Raw genomic sequence first — 21,235 nt, 5'->3', positions numbered from 1 at the left:
ATACGGACCAGGACTGAATGCAGTTGCAATGGGAGCTGCATGGCTGTCTGACTGTACCTGTGTCATGTGACCTGGTGTTCTCCCACTCTGAGCCCTATGCAGAGGCAGTCCATTAGGACCTGCTTTTCAGACCACTTATCCTCATGGTATTCAGCCCTCTGAGCTGGAAGACAGGGAGGGAGAGCAGAATAAACCCTCCTTAATCCAGGAGGAATCAGTTAACGAACAACCTGCTATACCACCTGGACACTCACAAGTCTATGGGACCTGATGGGATCCACCCAAGAGTACCGAGGGAACTGGCAGAAGAGCTTGCCAAGCCACTCTGCATCATTTATCAGCAGTCCTGGTTAACAGCGGAGGTCCCAGAAGACTGGAGGCTTGCCAATGTGATGCCCATCTACAAGAAGGGCCAGAAGGAGCATGTGGGGAGCTACAGGCCTGTCAGTCTGACCTCAGTACCATGGAAGATTATGGAGAGGTTCATCTTGAGGGTGCTCACGGGGTAAGTGCAGGACAACCAAGGGATCAGGCCCAGCCAGCACGGGTTCATGAAAGGCAGGTCCTGCTTGACCAACCTGATCTCCTTCTATGACCAGGTGACCCGCCTAGTGGATGAGGGAAAGGCTGTGGATGTTGTCTACCTGGACTTCAGTACAGCCTTTGACACTGTCTCCCATAGCATTTTCCTGGAGAGACTGGCTGCTCGTGGCTTAGATGGGAGTACTCTTTGCTGGGTAAAAAAAACTGGCTGGATGGCCGAGCCCAGAGAGTTGTGGTGAATGGCCTTAAATCCAGTTGGTAGCCGGTCACAAGTGGTGTTCCTTAGGGCTCAGTACCGGGGCCAGTCTTGTTTAATGGCTTTATTGATGATCTGGATGAGGGGGTCGAGTGCTCCCTCAGTAAGTTGGCAGATGATGCCAGGTTGGGCGGGAGTGTTGGTCTGCTGGAGGGCAGGAAGGCTCTGCAGAGGGATCTGGACAGGCTGGATCGATGGGCTGGGGTCAGCTGTATGAGGTTTAACAAGGCCAAGGGCTGGGTCCTGCACTTCAGTCACAACATCCCCCTCCTTGGGGAGGAGTGGCTGGAGAGCTGCCCAGCAGAAAAGGGCCTGGGGGTGCTGGTTGACAGCCAGCTGTGCATGAGCCAGCAGTGTGCCCAGGTGGCCAAGGTGGCCAACAGCATCCTGGCCTGCATCAGAAATAGTGTGGCCAGCAGGAGTAGGGAAGTGATTGTGCCCCTGTACTCAGCACTGGTGAGGCCGCACCTCGAATCCTGTGTTCAGTGTTGGGCCCCTCACTACAAGAAGGACGCTGAGATGCTCGAACGTGTCCAGAGAAGGGCAGCAAAGCTGGTGAGGGGTCTGGAGCACAAGCCTTAGGAGGTGAGGGAACCGGGGTTGTTCCGTCTGGTGAAGAGGAGGCTGAGGGGAGACCTTATCGCTCTCTACAACTACCTGAAAGGGGGTGGTGGTGAGGTGAGTGTTGGTCTCTTCTCCCAAGTAACTAGTGACAGAATGAGAGGAAACGGCCTCAAGTTGCACCAGGGGAGGTTTAGACTAGATACTAGGAACAGTTTCTTTATGGAGAGAGTGGTCAAGCATTGGAACAGGCTGCCCAGGGAGGTGGTGGAGTCACCATCACTGGAGGTGTTCTAAAAATGTGTAGACGTGGGGACATGGTTTAGTGGACGTGGTGGTGTTGGGTTAACGGTTGGACTTGATGATCTTAAAAGTCTTTTCCAACCTTAATTATTCTGTGATTTTATAAATCTATCTGCATCAGAATATGTTGAGAGAGAGATATATATGTGTGTGTGTATATATATATATATAGGTTTATAATACCTTTCTTTTGTAGACTGTTACAGCTTTTTCTGGTGCAGTGCCCCTTTTTTGTCTTCAGAAGGATCCCTCAATCTGAAAGGCATGCAGCAATAATTCAGAGCCACTCTTGATTGTTTACTTTTACAGTTTTATTTTGTGGTTTGTTTTTTTCTGTGTGATGCAGGAGTTGTTCGGTCAATAGCTAAATGATGTTCCTTAGAGAATAATTCTTTACGGTGAATGTGCTGTTTTGGGATACTCTTTCTACCAGTCAGTATACTGCTATACTTTATGAATGTTCCTTGCCTGGGATTCTGCATGAATGATGGAGCTGAAGGGGGTGTGTATTGCTGTTATAGCTTTCTGTGGGGGTATGAGGACTTCTATAGCACAGACTTAGCCCCGCAGCTGTTGGTATTTGAAGATTTGTCACTTTCCTCTGAAGAAAGATCTTCACAAACTATGTTTCTTGGTACCTACAATTAAGATAAAATTGGAAAAGGGGGGCTTTTAAAAAAGTCTTATGAAGCTTTGGTGTGGTAGAAACTCTCCATAGTTGCCCAAAGATGTCCTAAGGGATGAAACAGGAATGGGAAGATTTTTACCAATTTTTTTAGCAGCCACAAAAACCAAGGTCAGCTGTTTTCTAAACTGCAAAGTCAGATCGCATGTTATTCCAGAATGTAATTGAAAGGTCTTGTTACATAAATGTGGTCTGTTGGTGCTTTTGGAGAATTATCATCTTTACTGTGTGAACTATATGAAGGGCCGTGACCTGTATGGCTACTACCCAAGTTATTCAAGCCCTCCTGCTCCCCAGTCACTCAGTCTCATTTTCTGTTGGTATTCAAGTGGTACCATATAATCCAAGAAACATGTATATATAAGCCAAGACTGCACGTTGCCCAGTTTGGATGTTCTGCTCTTTCGTTGCTCAGAGGTAAAATGGAACATTAATTAACGTGTTGCTTCATGGCAAGTACAACAAGTACTAATTTCACTCCAGCATGCAGCTCGTGCAGGGAGTCTTTTCCCACAAAATTGTCCCCTTTGTCTTAAATGTTTTATAATTTTGGAAGCTGTGTCTTGCCTTTAATTGCTGTGTTCATGGAACTGCACTTCTAATACTGTAAGAGGGATCAGGTTGTACACATGTGGTCTTTCAGCATGTGAACTGAGAATCTGGTGAGTAATTTCTGTCTTCCTCGTGTATGTGGCATTCTTTAATGCTACATAGCTTCTGCAGAGTGTTTTAAGGAAAAACTGTGGGTTTTTTTTTTTTTAATTGAACCATTTGAAGTGAATAAGTTGATATCATTTCACCTTCCTGGTTTCTTTTTCTTCTCAGGCTGGCCTTACAGGTCCTCTGCAGAAGGAAGAGTTGCAGCTGGGAGTGGATGCTGCTAACAGGGCAGCACAACAGTATCAGCAAAGTAAGGATCAGCAGAAATTATTGCAGCAAGGCAACTGTAGATGTGATCAAAAGGATGAGACAGCACAGTATTTGGTTCTATGCGGGGATATGTGAGGTCTCTCAGACGGTTATGAATGTTCCTTTAAGTGCTTCATGGCTGTGAAGAACACTAAAGAGACAGTTTCCCTGATTATTTGTAGTGTCTTTTATCTAGCTCTTACAATACTGCTGGAGAGAACAGCATATAATTTGAAATGTTAAGAAGCAGGGAACTTTTGCATCCACCTTAAATAACCTCTCTTTCTAGAGTGCTTGTATGAGGTTTTTGTGCTATGGATCTGTGAAGGAAATCTGAATTGCTCAATGAGGTGTGAAAGCTGCTGACCATTGACATAAATCTTCCTTGGTTTGAGCTACAGAACCTTTAACTGTTTCTAAATATCAGGTAGCAAATAAAATGCTACCTGATCAAAAAAGATCACGATGGCCCATTTTTCTTTTTCTTTTTTTTTTTTTTTTTTGATTGATGCTTCTGACACCATGCAGAGCTCTCTTTCTGGAGAAGAAGGTTCAGTTCTGGCTGTGCAGGAAATTAGTTCAATTTGTATTAGGTAGAAAGGAGACTACTAGAGATCTGGGGAGAGAGGGTTTAGAATAGAAGAAGAGAATAGTGAATGCTTAATAACCAGGAAGCTACCTTCGGCATGGGGCTGGTCACTTGTTTACCTACTTGCACTATTTTAAAGTTGGCCAATGTGTACCCACTATAGAGTGCTTGTTACTGCCTTGAGCAGGATAGACGCAGGATAGACATGGACAGGAAGAAAAAGTTGTCGCTACTCATCTATCCAAAAATTTGCAATTATGAGGTTTCTTGCTATCAGAAGGCTGAAATAGTGAAACAATCATTTGATAACCAGGCAAAAAGGTGAACTGTTTTTAAACATGAGCTTTATTTTAAAGAATTGCATATTTTAGTTGTCTGCAGTAATGGCAGACTAACTGGGGAAGTATGAATCAGAAAGCTTTGCTCATTTCCCACAGCTAAGGGAACTATTCTTTTTCTTGTTAGGTATCTTGACTATTGAGTAGAATAAAAGTGCCCTTATTACCGGGGACTCAACTTCGTCATTCTTTATGCTGCCTCTTTGAACTTCTAGGGCTGGCAGCAGTAGCCAAAATTAATTCCGCAATTCGAATGGGTGATGCTGAGAAGACTGTAGCAGAAATGATGAATCCGGAGGCCCAGTTACCAGAGGTTTATGTATTTGCTGCAGATCTTTACCAAAGGGAGCTGGCCACCTTGCAGCAACAGAGCCCTGAAGTAAGCTCTCTTATTTCTGGAAGTCTGTGTGGATCACGGGGTCTACCTTGTCTGTTTTGTTAAATGTATTCTCTGGAAGAAACCTACCTTGAGTCTTCACGGAAGTGCTTTGGTGTTCAGTCTGTTCTGATGTGAAATTTAATCACTAAATCTTGAACTAATTGGCCCTGTAAGATTCTACTTTAATCTCTTACTTGGAGTTCTAGCTTTATGATACTAATCTTTCTACTTCTTTGTCATAAAGATTGTCCCTTTGCTGTGTTATATTTTGTCTATTCTGACAACTACTCTATTCTGTTTTCTATGTGCACCAAGCGTTTGTAAAGAGTGAGTGGAATTAATTTGTTGTCCTCTTTGTATGCAGGGTAACCTCACCCATCCAGAATTATCTGTTGCTGTAGAGATGCTCTCTTCTGTGGCCCTGATTAATAGGGCGTTGGATTCAGGGGATGTGAATACAGTGTGGAAGCAACTCAGCAGTCCTGTCACAGGGCTTACAAACATTGAGGATGAGAACTCTCAGAGGTGGATATTTCAAGGAATCATGTCTCTCCTTGATGTTGCTTATATGCTGTGACTGAAAATTTTTTTCACTTCTTACACTTTACATTCTTTCTGCATTATTTATTACAGTATTGATTTAACCTCTGTTGGCTCTTAAGTCTTCTTGTTGTGATTACTGTTTCTTAGTGGTCTGATTTCTGTGCTGTCTCTCAATGCTTTCTCATGGATTTCGTGTTAAAGCCATGTTGCGGTACCATTAGGTTGTCACTAATGCTGTGCCAGCTCACCCACTGTGTTCTTTGCCCTGGTCCTTCATTCAGTGTTTTTTGTTGATTATTTCACACTTGGGCTGCCCATCCTGCACACAGCCTTTCCTCTTTCTTTTCTTCCCCCTTTTCATATTTGTTCTCGTTTCAATCCTCATGTTACCTCTTCCACTTCATGTACAATTCTTGTGCTGTGTTGTGTGTTTTCTGGCCAGCTTGTTGCGATGTGATGTTTGTTGGTTTTGGTGTTTGTTCTTTGACAGATATATTGATGATTTGATGAAGCTGAAAGCTCAAACACGTGCAGAAGGAACTGAATTTATCACGTGGAATGATATCCAGTCATGTGTTGATCGTGTAAACATAGTTGTGCATGAAGAACATGAAAGTAAGTTTTTCTGCTCGACTCATGCTAGACTGATCCTAGCTCATAAGGAGTGCTAAAATTAGGTGCATGTCAATACACAGAAGTTATTGATTGACTTGTAGTTGTGTCATACATTAGATATCTAGGAAGATCTTGTGAGCAAGACTTGGTGGTCTGTAATATAAAAGGCTTGATAGCAGGACTGTTGATGAAGAGATCAGTCAGTTGGGAGTGTTTGTGGTATTATAATCAGTGTTTCCAAACAGTTTATTAATACTTCCAATGCAAATTTCAACACTTTTTGGTTAATGAAATGCATTGTCTGCTGTGAGGATTACTGTAGAATCTTCCCTAATTTTGCTTCAATACCTCAAATTTAATGAAAACTAGTGTTGCCAAAATCTTGGAGTTAATTGTAGCCCAGTCTCGGAATACTCCATCCTCCTTCCTAATTTGCTGCATTAAGTAGAAGCTTCTTTTTGTGTTCTCTGGCTGCAATCTCCCCTGTTCAAGTTTTCCTCTTCTCTCTTTTAGTGCTTCTTTTGAATGTGCTTTGGCCTTTTTACTTTCCCAGTGTTTTTCTGGAAGTTCCACAGATTCAGTCCAGGATTCCCCTCCACACTTCATCTGTGGGTAATCTCACCTGCAAATGCAAGATAAGCTAGCTCTCTTTGTGTTGATGATTCTCAGATGTAATGATCTGTCAGATGCATTTCTGCAGTGGATGAGGAGCTTGAATGAACAAGAGAGAGATGAGTTTATTTCCAGGTCTTATTCTCAGTCCTTTAACTCCTGGCTGTATTAGCACTACTTACAAATTACACGTGCTTTGAAGATCGGTAGTGCAAATATTGCATCAAAGTAGGCTTTTATGGTTGCTTTGATTCAGTGATAAATCAACAGAGATGCCCCAAAAAGTTTATTCTGAAATGCTCTCTGTTTCAAATGTTTTTGCTTAAAACACCTGATACAGATTTTTCTTTTTTTCAAAGAACATTTAATTATCAGTTTGATGCCATTCAAATTCCAAGTTCCAGATACTGAGACCCAAATCTCAAATTAGAGTTGAAATGGAAAGTGCTGATCTTTAAGATGTTAATTGCTTTGTTTACAGTTCATTCCGTCAGGAAATTAGAAGCTTTTATTTTCTGTTTTGACACTGTATGATCACTAGTTGTTAAAACCGTTATCTATAAAATCTGAAATGACTGATAACTGACTGTCTGACCAGTAGAAAAAGAATATGCCGGCACACCTGTTGCCTTGTAATAGGAAATATTGGTAAAGTGGGGGGGAGGGGGGGGGGGGGAGAGGAGGGGCGAAATTCCCGACTGGAAAATATGCAAAAACACATAGACGTTGTAAGTGTATGCAGCAAGTGCGAGTACCAAAACTTAAATACTTATGAAGGAAGAAATTCCTGATGCAAGATGAGAAAGGTGAATGGGTTTTGCCCTGACTTCTATGCTACTTCTAGTTCTGCATTTTTTTCATTTCTATTTTTTAGTAGTGTTTATGTTAATAAGTGTCTTTTAGCAGCGATAAAAGACTGGGATTGAGCATAATGATGAAAATTTAAGGAAAACAGAAAATTGGAGTTGTAAGACAGTATTAGTTGACTTAAAATCCAGAGTGGAGATAGAGGAGTCCTTGAAAATAGCACAATTAAGCAAACTTGTTCTTAGGTAGATCCTTGTGAGGTTCTGTATCAGGTGGTTTATTTTTCTATTAATTTTTTTCAGTTTCATTAAGGGACCATAATTTTTGGTTATGACCAGTACCAAAAACCTCCTGCATACGCAAGTAGCATGACATTTACTTTCAGGCCATCTTTGTAATACTTAGTTCAAAGCCTTGCATCGTAAGAGCGGAGAGATTTGTCACAAACGTAGAGGTGATGATAAAGTTTATATCGTACACTTGAGACAAACAGGTATCTTCTGCTACTTCTTGTTGCATGGTTGGTGAGTTGTGTTTCACCTTGAAAAGACTTTATACTCTAGAGAGGGTTAAATTTTACTGTAAAAGCCTGCTATCTTGATTAACTTATTTCCTGGATCTCCAAATAGACATGGGGTTTCCTGTTTGGGTCATGTGAGCAGATTTGTTGAAACCACACAAACACAGACCCGCACCAGTGCGTGCACACACCAAGGTGCTAGTTTCATAGTATCTTTTCTATGTAAGAGGTCATAACAGAAGTCTAGAAGTTCACGTAGTCCCAACATCCTGTTTCTCACAATCCTTATCCTGTAAAAAAAAGGTGCAGAAAATCCTGTGATGATGTTCTAATGCGGAATTTCTTAATTCTTTGGTCTGCTTCATATGTGCCCTTATGCAAGGATACTTTTTATGTCCTGTCTATCAGTAAGTTCAATTAGTCTGAAAGGTCCTCCAGGCATATGAGCATTTTTTTTTTTTTATTCCCACCGCTCCTGTAAATAGTTTCAAATTAAAAAATGTTCTCTTGTGAGGCGCTGTAACATATTGCTATTCAATGGAGTAGTCGTCATGCCCATATTAGCAAACTAATCAGAGAGAATTACTACTTACATTCTGTGCCCTTTCCTGAGTCAAGCAGTTCTCATATCTGCTTTTTGACAGAAACCATGCCACTGTGTTAGTGATCCTGGTTCTTGCAGTGTCCTCAACCCACATATATTTTTCTCTAGTCTCTACTCCATCCAAATACCACCTCTTCCCTAAGATGTTCAGTTTTTCACATAAACTTTTGTTTTGCGATTCTCTTTCCTGCATAGAAGAAAAAGCCACAAACTTCGGATACATTAACCAAAGTTGGAAATCCCCACACTGAGCTCCTTTAATTTCTTTTGTCTAAAAGATCTCTTTGTTCTGCACTGATGAAACCATGATTTGAACTGATCCTTCTTTAAGCAGGGAATTGAATCAGATAACCTCTAGGGTCCACCTCAACCTAAGTTATTTTGTGATTTGCGGGAGATGGTTACCGTAGGTGAGGCATGTATAATGTAGAATCTGTTTGTGTTTAACTAACTGTAAGACTCAGAGAGCAGGCAGGAATCGGATCTTTGTCTTCTCCCGAGTTGCCTGTTTCCACAGAACTTGTAGGAACTAGGTTATTTTAAAAAAACCTCTCCTCTCAGATTTGCCTGAGTTTGACAGAGGGTAGATTTAGACTAGATATGAGGGAGGCATTTTTCACATTGAGGATGGTGAAACACTGGCACAGGTGTTGCCCAGAGAGGTGGTACATGCCCCATCCCTGGAAACATTCAAGGTCAGGTTGGACGGGGCTCTGAGCAACCTGATCTAGGTGAAGATGTCCTTGCTCATTGCAGGTTGAGTTTTAAAGGTCCTTTCCAACCCAAACTATTCTATGTTTCTATTATATTTATTTTTGTTTGGGTTTTTTTAGGTGAATGGTAAATTTAGTGTACTTGAATAGCATCCACATCTCTGGTAATACAGCTAATACTACATATGTTTAATATGAGTTTTCTAAAACACGAAGTTACTGTATTTTTAAATGGTATTCCGTGCGAATCTGTAGCTTCATGTGAAGATTTCTTTCTAGACAAGCCAGAACCTTGGAAAACTGCAGCCTATGAACTCTGGCCATCTGGGGTTTGATAATTCTCTTCTAAGTGGCTATGAGCTAGATGCCTGAGGACTCAATTCTGTCCCTGCATGTGGTCTCCCTGAGATGACCAGGTTTTTTTAAAATTTATTTTTAAATTGCAGTGCCCAGGCATTATGACTTCTTTAAGGTGGAGAAATAGTCTTGCTTTCTTTACTAGTAAATAATGATTTCTGTTAAAAATGTTGTAGTTCTCAGCTGATACCTGGTTTAGGAAGGACTAACCGCACTTTTCTGAAACAATGCTTATGATTTATTGTTGACCTAAAATGGAACTATGTATTTTTCCACCTATGCCTTCCTCCCTAGGGATTTTGGCAATTGGTCTTATCAATGAAGCTCTGGATGAAGGGGACACCAAAAAGACTATTCAAGCCTTACAGATTCCTGCAGCAAAATTGGAGGGTGTAGCCCCAAAGGTGGCACAGCATTACCAGGATACACTACTTCGAGCCAAGAGAGAAAAAGCACAGGTGAGTGGCAATTAAATGCACCTCTCAAACAAACTTTACATCTGTGTAATGGGCTTATTACTGGTCCTAAAAGCCAGGAATCAAAACTGGAAGTGGTGGAGAGCTGCGCATTCTGCACACCATCAACTGATCTTACCCAGTCAGTTTGGATCTTTCTATATTAGAGAAAGAGATTTGCAGCCGGACCGTATGAATCCTTGTGAACTAGAGATGGGTATAAGGATATTAACTGCACGTGACGGCTTGCTACAGCGAGTCCAGGGTCCAGAATGAAATATGTATCTTATTTGCTGAGAAATAATATGCCTCATCTGTTTTTGCAAGGAGACCATGTTCATTCTAGGAGTTCTGAGCTTCTGAATGCAAGTTTCCTGCAAGCTTGAGTATTTCTTTTTGGTATTCTTTGTTAAATGTAGTCATAGGCATAGTTATATATGGCAAAAAGAAAGTTTCTGAAAGTGGAAAAATCTATCAAGTGATAAATTAGAAAAGAAATGAAGCAAAATATATGCTACTAGCAAAATGTATACTTATGTCTGCTGTTTGTCTGGTGGCACTTTTATTGCTAATGATTTTTTGAGCAGTAATTGTCTGTCTTATTAGCCAAGGACTTCTACCTACTTATACGTAGTTGCTGCTTTTGCTAACTGACTAAATGTGAAGATGAAGATGGGGAGAGGAAGAGCAAGTCTCATCTTACAAGTTTAGGAAAGAGGATGAGAGTGCACGAGTGTGTATGCAACTGATTTTTGAGTAGTGTGAAGGGGATGCTGATTTTTTTTCCTCATCTATTTACAAAGAAGTAGCAGATATCTTTGCTTTCAGTGGCTTGAGCGTGGTTTTTGGTTGTTTTTTTTTTTTTTCCTCCCCTGCTGTGGAGCTCATTACTCTTAATACCAGTGCAGAATTTTGCCTGGAGACTAAGATCTAGATTGTGTTGAACACTTGATTTTTTTTTTTTTTTTTTCCCCCTAACTGAAGGTAAATTGGCGTGATGGCAGTAAGCTGAAAACTGTACACATTTCTGATGAAAATCATTAAGCAGCTTCCCCAAGGGCTGTGAAAGGGTTAATGTTCTTCAGGAACCCGTTTTGTGCTGAAGCATTTCCTCCCACTGAGTCAGAATGAAATAATGAACTCTTTTTAGTGTGCACTTAAGCTTGTGCCAGACTGTGCTGGTAACTTCTCAGTTGGCGTGAAATTACCTTATTTAGGCATATGTTCAGCTTAGGGCTTGTTCCAGCAGCGTGGCAGTAATTTCAATAGGTGAAAGATAATGTTGTAAAGCAACATTGTGGGGAAAATAGTCACCATCTGAAGTCAACTGTTTCTTATTAACTAGTGATGTCTGTACTTGGGCTGAGAGGGATTGTCGTTCAACCACAAAACATTGTTCAGTTGCTTATGTGAATGGGGAGCGCTGTATGATGCATGTTTCTCATGTGATGAGTGGAGAGAGGGAAAAACAGCAGACCCTGTAGTATGTTACACTGTGTGTACCTTCCAGAAGGCCTGCAACAGTAAATTGGTAGAAAAGCACAGGGTGGTTTTGGTAGTCTTTGGGTTGACTTCTGCTGGTAGAGATTCCAGTAGAGGAAGTTGTTTCTTGGACTATTCTCCCCCATTCACTCACTGGACGGGAATTTCACTGTTGCTGGTACTCTCTTGGGACTGCCTGCACTTTCAGGTGAAGTCTGCCTGTGAAAGACATGTTAGTGTCTCGAATGAAATATCATTAAGCATGTCGGTTTCACACCCGCCAGAACAGTGGGGGAAAAATGTGGAGGGCATATAGGAAATGTTCATTTTTAGTTTGGCCTTAAAGCTCTTGAACACTGTAAATAGTGGCTCTTCTGTGTAGTGCGATTATTATTCCATACCAGAAGTCAATGTTTCCTGTTTTCTGTTTGTACAAGAGTTGTCAGAGGGGTGGCAGTTGCACCTTAGCATTTCTTTCTGTAGTTACCTACAGGAAGCAACGGTGGGTGGGGAGTAGCTATGCTTGGCAACTGCTGGATCATTGTTCTTTATGTATATTTTAGGACTTGCTAAACACCTGTCTCTTTCCTCTTCTCAAATTTCTGCGCGGAACATTAGTTGATTGGATTTCTTCAATTTTCAGCCAAAATACAGGATACTCGCTGATCACTGCTCCTTGACGAGCCGTCTGTTAAAACGAAGATTTAAAACGTGGGTTTGACTGTTGTGCATGTACACCCAGCCAAAATAACATACAACACTTTTTGGTTTGCTAGTTTGTACAGCCTTGTGAACTTCTGTGGACGGGAACAAGAACAGCCTGATGTGGCATTAGTTACCCGAGAGTTTTTAGCTCCTGCACACAGATGTTCATCAGCAGGTTTTTTGTTCTAAGAACTCTTTCTAGCCATGTTCTGCTGAAGGACTAACTTGTGTTCTTCTTAGCAAGTACAGCCTTAGGACTAACTGGTACATAGTCATTGGCCTTGAATTCTCTTTGCTTACCAGAGTGATTCCCATTGACAAAATTTCTTCTTCGTTCTGTTTCCTGAAAAGAGTTTTTGACGGGGAGGAAGTATTGAGTCCAGTAGTAGCTGTAGTAGTCTCTGCTAGTCACAAATGCACATGATGTCCTTGTGTTGGAGTCAATTAGAAAGACTGAAATGCTGCTTATTCCCTCTGATACAGAAACCTACTATATTGGCTGTTGTTGGGTACGGGTTATTTTACATTGCAAAAATAGTGATATTTTTTCTCCTCACGCTGTGTATATTTTCTTTCTCATCCTATACTCTTCAAGGAGACACAGGATGAAACAGCTGTACTTTGGCTAGATGAAATTCAGGATGGGATTCATAGGGCTAACAAGGACACAGAGGAGTCTGAGAGATGTAAGTATTGTCACACTATATTGCAATTAATCCCCATTATCAGCCAAATACTGGTTACTTCAGGAAAGGTTGGGAGCTAGAAATGTCATGTAAATGTGACAAAGGAAATCAAATGCACTTATGTGCTTCTGGTGTAGTAATTTTTCTTTGAAGAGTGAATGTCAGATTCTTCAAATATTAAACTTCTTATCTTTTGGGGGGATGTGCCATTTTTCCAGTTTTGCATGTGACCATATTACTTCATTGGGCAAATCTCTATCAAATTGTTTATCTTTTGCAACTAATTGTGTGTGTCTGAGGGTGGTTCACTAGGTATGAGAATGTTCACGTGCACAATTTAAGTGGTGTTTTCTGGTGCGCGTTACCTTTTTGTTTGTGTGGTGTACTGTGGTCTTGTCTTGGTTCTATTAAGTATTTCTAGACTACCTCACATCTTTTGCAAATACAATAATACACATTAGTAATATCCACATTTGCTCCCTAGTGCAGTTTACAGGTGGACTGGCCCACCCATCAATACATCCCAGTCTTTATAATGATGTCTTTTCTGTCTCCAGAAACAATGAAGTAATTAGTACTCTTTGCTTAACTTGGTTTTTTTTTTTTGTTTTGTTTTGTGTTTTCGTGGGTTTTTTTGTTGCTGTTGGTTGTTTGTTCCTGGCAGAAGCTTTCTCTTTAACAAAACAGGAGGGTTTTTAAAGTCTTCTGATATATTCTGATGTCCTGTTCTCTGTATATGCTGTTTGTTTGCTGGGTGACTGCATGCTTCAGAGAGCTTGTTTTCATACGTTTTAAAAATATGATATTGCTCTATTTGCATTTACTCTGAATCTCTTAATTTTCGGTTACATTCAACATTTGTACCCATCTGCTTGTTTTGTTTGATTTGTACGGTATTAAACTGATTGTTTTCTATGTTTATAGTTGCCTTATTTTTTTATTGATTCCATTTCTTCACCTCTAGTGTGCTGATAAAGTGTTTTGCTTTCCACTTCCAGAACTTCTCATTTGATTTTGGGATGATACTTAAAGTTATCAAAAGATGCACAGACTCTTCTGATTTTTTGCTTTGAATAGGCAACGGTACTGGAAAATGAAAAGTTTAATCTGAGTCTGGAATCTCTCTGGTGCCTTCTGAAACAGGTTGTCCAAAGACACTGTGGAATCTCTGTCCTTTGAGATTTTTTACAAACTTGGTCAGACATGGCCCTGAAGTTAGTCCAGCTTTGAGAACGGGATTGGACTAGATTGCCCACTGACATGAGTTCTTAATAAATCTGTGTATCAGATATGTAGAGTTTCTGGCACAGTTGATTCCTCTTGTCCTTGCTCTGTTGGTACAGAAATGAGCTTGCTTTTATATTTGTGCCTTGTCCGTTTGTGTTATTTGTTCGTAGATGTTTTAGAAGATAGAAAAATCAACAGGTTCACAAAAAGCTTTCTGATGAAAGACACAATTGAGTCGAACTCCATGACCTAGCCTAGTTCAGTTGCTTTTAATAACATTATTTGGTCAGTGAATTCCCTTGTCAACAGCCTAAAAAACCCCCAAAAACCGAACACCCCCCCGGCAACAAACAAACAAACAAAAAGGAAAACCAACCAACCAGAAACAAAAGGGTGGAGAGAGTAGGGTAGAACTTTACCTGTTCATCTTGCTGTTTGTTCCCAGCAATAGCAGTGCAATTTTTTCACTGTTTTTGCACCCACAGAGCACTTTGGCAAGACAGCAGCTTGAATGTCATGCCAAGGAACATTTGGTCAAAAGCAGGATTAAAGTATGTGCCCTTAAGCCTCAATAAGATCTTCAGATACCCTTACCTTTCCATGTATGAACAGATGTTTTTGCAGTCTTACCTAGTGCTGAAAACTGCTCTATTTCATGTCTGCTGTGTCAGTGTGATTCCTGTGCTCTTGTGAATATGTCTATATTTGAGTTGCAGTTTTGGAGTAGCCCTGGAAGACAGGGGTTATTCTTCCTCTGCCCCCTGTCCTTCCCCAGTCAGGTTTTTGACTCGTTTACAAACTACTACACACTTTTTTTCACTAGGGAGGGATGGTATTAGTTGTTGAAAAGGCCCTTTTTGAGTTGTGACTGGCTCTGCCAGAAAAAACTGCCTTAATTAAAACGGATGTCAGAGTAGAGCTAGATCATTGTGTGGTGTTGAGAAATATTGGTGGTAAATGATCACCATACTGGGACTTGGGGCACACAAATTATGTGCTGTCAGGTACAGTATTGTGTATGTTTGGACACTCCGTACTGAAGAGGCTTCTATACTGAAAGTTGTCTGATTGTTTTTCTTTATATTTTGTATTTATAGATGCTTAAATATTTGTGTATATACACCCCCCTCAACTGTGTGTGTTCCTGTTTCCTTGCTCTATTCTGTCATTCTGTTTGCTCATCAGTCACTGAGCCCCTGAATGCCGAGATAACCTGCTTCCTTGTGTTATCAAAGTCTCCTTAGGAATTTTGGCCATTAATGATGCAGTAGACCATGGTGATGTTGGCCAGACCCTGGTTGTCTTGCGTTCACTGGATGTTGGGCTATACGGAGTCACTCCAGAATGTGCTGAGACGTACCAGCGAGAGCTGTCAGAAGTCAAGAGAAGAAAAATGGCAGCAGGTGAACCTCAAGTAGCTAACTATTATTGAAATAAATTCAAGATTATTGCATGTGGAATCAGAACCAGAGGTAAAAAAGCCCCTGGGGAGACGACTTGTGTTACAGGTGACAATTGTGGATGCTTTGTGAACTAAGTTTGTTTTTTTTTTTTTTTTTTTTAAAAAAAAAAAGTGAATAGTAGAATGTTCTGCACTGGGAGAATGTGTTGTTTAGGTAGTTCTCATATGAGGTCATTAGGGACTCAGAAACATTCCTTCTCTTGCTTGGAGGAAGGAGCATCTGTATATGTGGATTTCCTGGTTGTAACATTTTTATGCGGGAAAGGTAAAACACTTGTCTGTTTTTGAGACTTACACTGCAGTTTCTGCTCTTAGGGGGCAATGGCAGTGAATGGGTGAAACACTGGGTGAGAGGAGGCTATCATTATTATCATAACCTGCGGACCAAACAGGGAGGATGGGATGAACCAGCAGAATTTATGCAAAATGACACACAGCTGTCACGCGAGGAGATACAGGTAGGGTAGATAACACCTGCTCTTTTTCTGAAAAGTTGACAGTCCTACTATTCCCATCCTTAATGCATCTCTAAGAATGCCTCAATGCCATGGTCACGTTGACAAGCTTAGTAACTAATTTATTTCACTGGATATCATCAGATTGTATGTATCAAAACTCCTTGTCCCATTTCAGAAAAATTTGGTCTGTTGGTAAAAGGGTACAGGACCATGGTATTGCTGTTTATTGAAAGGCAACTTAGGAGTTTCTTACAAGCACAATACAGAAAGCTGATGTAACATCCTGTTTCTTGTATATCCATTCTCCTTTTCTGGCTCTTCTTCCTACCACAACATTAATCCAGAGCACCATATCTGGAGTCACTGCGGCATACAACCGAGAGCAGTTGTGGCTGGCAAATGAGAACTTGATTACGAAACTTCAGGCTTGCTGTCGAGGATATCTTGTTCGCCAGGAATTCAACTCAAGAATGAATTTTTTGAAGAAGCAAGTCCCAGCAATCACTTGCATTCAGGTAATGGTATCCTGCAATTACATTTGAAACTTGTACTCTGCAACTGTTTTCTGTACGCAAGCTTATTGACAGTTCTTGTTCAATTCAAGCAATTACAGCACACAATTGTCTTCACCTTGTTTTGCAAATTATCTAAAGGCATTTCCTTCTCCCAAATAGTTCTGGTGTATTATTTGCTTTTCTATGTCATATATAATCAATAAAGTCTTCTCAGTCAGAATTGCAGAGAGAAGAACTTACTTGAGGAAGCTTTACCTATCATTTTTTTTATCCGATTCAGTGTTTTGGGAATAGGGCATTATGAAGTGTGTCGTATGTCTTTATGGTGGTATTATAATGTGATGAATTACGACTGTGATTCCTCATGAATTAAAGAGAAACAACAAGGTTTTCAGTATTTCTGAGTGAGATGATGATTCTTGTCAGATTTGTCCAGGTATTTAGAGCATTGAGGACCTGAAAGAGATGGTGGGATAATTCAGCATGAGATTGGGCACATTTACAGGAGAACAATGAAAAAATCTTTCTCTGGTGTTGTAACTGAAATGTGTGCAAATGAAATGGATGCTTTGCACCCTATTACCGCTTTATTATTTGAGCAGTATGTGTGTGGTTTTTTTCTGCCTAAGTAGCATGTGCTGTGTGTGTATATTTAAAAAAAACAAAGAAACCCCCCCAAAACCCCAACAAAACCACACCAAAAGCACTCCCAGCTCATTAAAATAACACTCTCTCCCTTTAAGTGTAGTCCAACCCCTTGCCTAACTTCTGTTCCAAGTATCGGTAGCATAGAGTGTGCTCTGAAGGCTTATAATGTTCCATCACTGTTGTTGCCAGCAGCAGCATCTAACACATGATTGTCATGTAGAAGAGTTTGTCAGCTTGACTGTTTAGCCATCTCCTTGGTCTCTGACGGTGGTTCAGAAGGCTCAGCCTCTTCATGGGGTAATTTCAAGTCTCTCGTAATTACAGTTGGTGAAATAGTTAATGCTTCACACTGTATATCCCTTGATAAGATAAGCATGTCTCCCTCACTTTTTACTTAGCCAAAAGGCAAGTTGGAAGCTGAGGAGCAGAAAGAAGCTCGGATTTGTAATTACTGCTCTTTAATTAGAAAACGAAAGTCAGTATGCTTGTTTTCTGTTTTCAGTCACAGTGGCGTGGCTACAAGCAGAGGAAGGCATATCAAATCCGTTTGGATTACCTGCGAGCACAAAAGGACCAAGTAGTGAAGGTAGTGAAGGCTCCCTACTGACTTTTTTAGTAAAGCTTTTGGGTAGTGAACTTTGCAGGAAAGGCTTTTATCTGAGCATTTTGGTTACCCTTCTATAGATTCAGTCAATGACCAGGATGTATCAAGCCAGAAGACGTTACAGAGATCGTCTGCAGTATTTCAGAAACCATGTAAGAGGCTATCTTGTTAAATGAATTCAGTACCTCACTTTTGTACTCTTTCCAGAATGAAGTCAAGTGCTTTTTTTTTTTTGTATTCTAGATAAATGATGTTATAAAAATTCAAGCCTTTATCCGAGCAAACAAAGCGCGAGAAGACTACAAAACCCTCAGTAAGTGTTGCCAAGAGGATAAAACTGATGTGCCTCTTATCTCTTATTTGCAAGAGATGTTGCTAGTGTGATCTATAACATCAGGACACTTTTGAAGAGCGATTGGGATGACGTTCGTAGGGCAGTGTGGAGAGTAGGTAGTTCTTGAGGCTGAAGAAAAACTTGATTCCAGTTGTTGCTTTAGCTACTGAAAAATGGAACCGTAGCTTTGCAGTTAACTTTGGCGGTGTGGACTGCCCTGGGCTGATACTGACTTTGTTCTTTACTGTTTGCTTCTCTCATGATTTGCTCAAGAAATTAAAAATGTCAGAAGCTGTTTAGATATGGTGATGCTAATTTTATTATGGCTGTTCCTTGATGTGCTGTTTAAACATAGATAAGGCATATATTTACTTCTGTTTCCTGTCCCCTGTTTTTTCTTGTCTGTTTTAAGTTAACGCTGAAAACCCACCTATGGCTGTGGTTCGGAAATTCGTCCACTTGCTCGATCAGAGTGACCAAGATTTTCAGGAGGAGCTTGAGCTAATGAAACTGCGTGAGGAAGTTGTAACCTTGATCCGATCCAATCAGCAACTGGAAAATGACCTCAATCTCATGGACATCAAAATTGGACTGCTAGTGAAGAACAAAATTACACTGCAGGTAAGAAATGATGGGAGACCAACTACAGATTGACCTGGGCCCAGTGGTAGCATGGAGAGCTCCTGGCTTTGGATGTCAGGTGCCCAGGCCCAGAAGAAAATGTTGTCCCAGACCTGCAGACTTTACTCCAGGTATGTTCTTACTCCATTCCACTAATGTAATATGTATCCCTAGAAAGAAAACTAGGAGGAGAAGAAACAAGACCTGAAGCTAAAAAAGACAAACACCCGGCTATCTTGACCTAATGAATGCAACAGATTGTGTGTTTGAAGGCTTTGAGAACTCTCTTTTGTTGCTCCTTTGCGGTTGAACAAGTGACATGACGCAAGCTTGCAGTGAGGGAGATGATTTTGGAGGCAGGCTCAGTGCCACTTGGTATTTGTTGGTTAAAGGAGGCCCCTGTATCACATGGCTGATGTAATCAATTTCACAAAAAAAAGCTCTTGCTGGTACGGCGTTGCCTTTTCTTCAAGCTGAAGTTCTGGTCAGCTTTTTATTTGGTCCTGGATGCCATGACACTAGCCTCCTCCCAGTGTAAAATCTCAGCTGTTGTAGTGAAATTAATCTCGGAAGAAAGCTGCAGCTTTTGGGCTGGTACCTGCAGTGGGAGGGGCTGTTACTGTTGGAGTATGTAGAGGTAGTGAGCTAGCTGAGTATGAAACAGGATATTTAGGTTTTAAGCCCAATTTAAAAAGGAGAACATTTTCAAGCATCTTAAGGATGCTACCAGCTCTGATAGTAATTGCTGCCAAGAGTGACCAACCCTTCTCTGATTTTAGACAATTTCAGCAGTGAGGGACAAAACAAAACATGGACTTCCAGTCAGAGAAATTGTTGCCATAGCAAATAATGCTTCACTTCAATAGCCCCGGGCATACCTTGCCTGTCCATGTACAAGAGAAGTGGTCTCTCAGATGCAACTGTTTTCCAGTATTGCCTGTTGTAAAATACTTAGAGTGGAATCTGTCCCTATTCTTTCTTTCCAGGATGTTGTTTCTCATAGCAAAAAACTTACCAAGAAGAATAAGGAGCAGCTGTCTGACATGATGATGCTGAACAAACAAAGGGGAGGTTTGAAAGCTTTGAGCAAAGAGAAGAGAGAAAAACTGGAAGCCTATCAGCATCTCTTCTACTTACTTCAGGTAAGCAGCTTCTAATGCTGCTTGGTAACATCTTGTCATAGAAGCTTGTATGTCTTGACACAGTCTTTGCTTATGCACTGTAGCTTTAGGGCCACCATAGTTCTTGGTGACACTAGCTTGTGTGGACATGCACACTATGTGATTTTTCTTGTTGTTGTAGACTAACCCAACCTACTTGGCCAAGCTGATTTTTCAGATGCCTCAGAACAAATCCACAAAGTTCATGGATTCTGTCATCTTCACGCTGTATAACTATGCATCCAATCAAAGAGAGGAATACCTGTTGTTGCGGCTTTTCCAAACAGCATTGCAGGAAGAGATCAAGTACGTGGTAGCATACGGCACATTCTTGATGTTGAATCAATTTTGGCAATTTCTCAAATTGAGGCGGTTTTCACGTTATGTCTCATGCTAATATGCAGATAATGCTAAACTGTCCCTTTGTCCTCTTCCAATTTCATGTGTGTTCTTAATGTAGTCTATAACAGAAGAATAGAGTTTGTCCATTGAGAATGAAGGCTTTTTACTTCAGTCAAGATTTTGGTGCTCAACACAGCAGCTGCTTTTAATGTAATGCAAAGTCATCCTAAAATTCAGTCTAATCTCAATTCTCCAGTGTCTGGTAATAAACACCTCCACGAAACTGCAAACCCAGGCTTTACAAGCCAGGGGGAGAGAGACCTAGCGCTAAGTGCTCTGTATTTCCAAAAGCTGATGAGGAGGCTGAAGGAGAGAGGCTTTATTGTTTGGCATTTCTATTTACTGTCAGTCTTAGGGACTCTGGCTGTCCTCAGGCATGTTTTGTTTGATCAGTTGGGCCTTAGGAGCTCTGTGTTACATGACCTTAGTTCTTTCCAGTGCAGAGCTGCACAACTTGCTGTGAAGCAGAATGTGCAATAAAGATTTCAAGGAACTACTTCTTAGGCATTCTTTGGAATGCTTTTTAAGCATAAAGATGGTATATGCCCTGAAACAAATAACACCATCTAAACCGGACTTTTTTGCCTTAAATTCATGCTTGGAATAGTACTGCAGGGAAAGGTAGACGCTTCATTCTCCGCTGCTGTATTTCACATAGCAGTATACTAGGAGTGGCTTTTGTTGTTGATTGCTTGTTTCCTTATTTTAAGTACCAGAAGAAACCTACTGTTCTTTCTCTTCTCTGTGTAAAACATGCTCTGTTTCCTTTGTATTTTTGGATTGTGCTCTCAAGTAGAATGTACAGTTGGATTTGCATTAATTGTCATTGAGGTGACTGCTGGCAGTTGGAATTCCCAGAGGTCATGAGTTTCTTGCCTCATCTGTCTTGAGAAGTGTTCCAGTATTGTTCTTATACGCTGTTGTAGTTTATTGCTGTATCAATATTTTTCACAGAATCATTAAGGTTGGAAAGGACCTTTAAGATCATCAAGTCCAACCATTAACCCAACACCACCATGCCCACTAAACCATGTCCTGAAGTGCCACGTCCCCAGCTTTTTTGAACACCTCCAGTGATGGCGACTCCACCACCATCCTGGGCAGCCTGTTCCACTGCTTGACCACTCTCTCCAAAAAGAAAT

General features: G+C 40.9%; 1 protein-coding gene across 1 annotated transcript in view; it reads left to right on the top strand.

Moving 5' to 3' along the window:
- Positions 1–21,235, top strand: part of IQGAP1 (IQ motif containing GTPase activating protein 1) — a gene marked incomplete at its 5' end in the record, with an annotated part of 59,190 nt that overhangs the window by 20,156 nt on the left and 17,799 nt on the right. Inside the window, 15 exons of the mRNA XM_082005021.1 lie at positions 3,174–3,258; positions 4,400–4,563; positions 4,928–5,088; positions 5,597–5,721; positions 9,629–9,792; positions 12,572–12,662; positions 15,125–15,292; positions 15,667–15,809; positions 16,154–16,324; positions 17,475–17,558; positions 17,657–17,728; positions 17,820–17,889; positions 18,323–18,531; positions 19,518–19,673; positions 19,834–19,997. Coding sequence (XP_081861147.1) covers positions 3,174–3,258; positions 4,400–4,563; positions 4,928–5,088; positions 5,597–5,721; positions 9,629–9,792; positions 12,572–12,662; positions 15,125–15,292; positions 15,667–15,809; positions 16,154–16,324; positions 17,475–17,558; positions 17,657–17,728; positions 17,820–17,889; positions 18,323–18,531; positions 19,518–19,673; positions 19,834–19,997 — 2,027 coding nt within the window. The remainder of the gene's footprint in view (positions 1–3,173; positions 3,259–4,399; positions 4,564–4,927; positions 5,089–5,596; positions 5,722–9,628; positions 9,793–12,571; positions 12,663–15,124; positions 15,293–15,666; positions 15,810–16,153; positions 16,325–17,474; positions 17,559–17,656; positions 17,729–17,819; positions 17,890–18,322; positions 18,532–19,517; positions 19,674–19,833; positions 19,998–21,235) is intronic.

Source organism: Phaethon aethereus, assembly GCF_964289735.1.
Source record: "Phaethon aethereus genome assembly, chromosome: 12".
Lineage (NCBI taxonomy): Eukaryota > Metazoa > Chordata > Aves > Phaethontiformes > Phaethontidae > Phaethon > Phaethon aethereus.
Note: the sequence above shows the minus strand (reverse complement) of the source record. Positions and strands in the feature narration are given on the sequence as shown.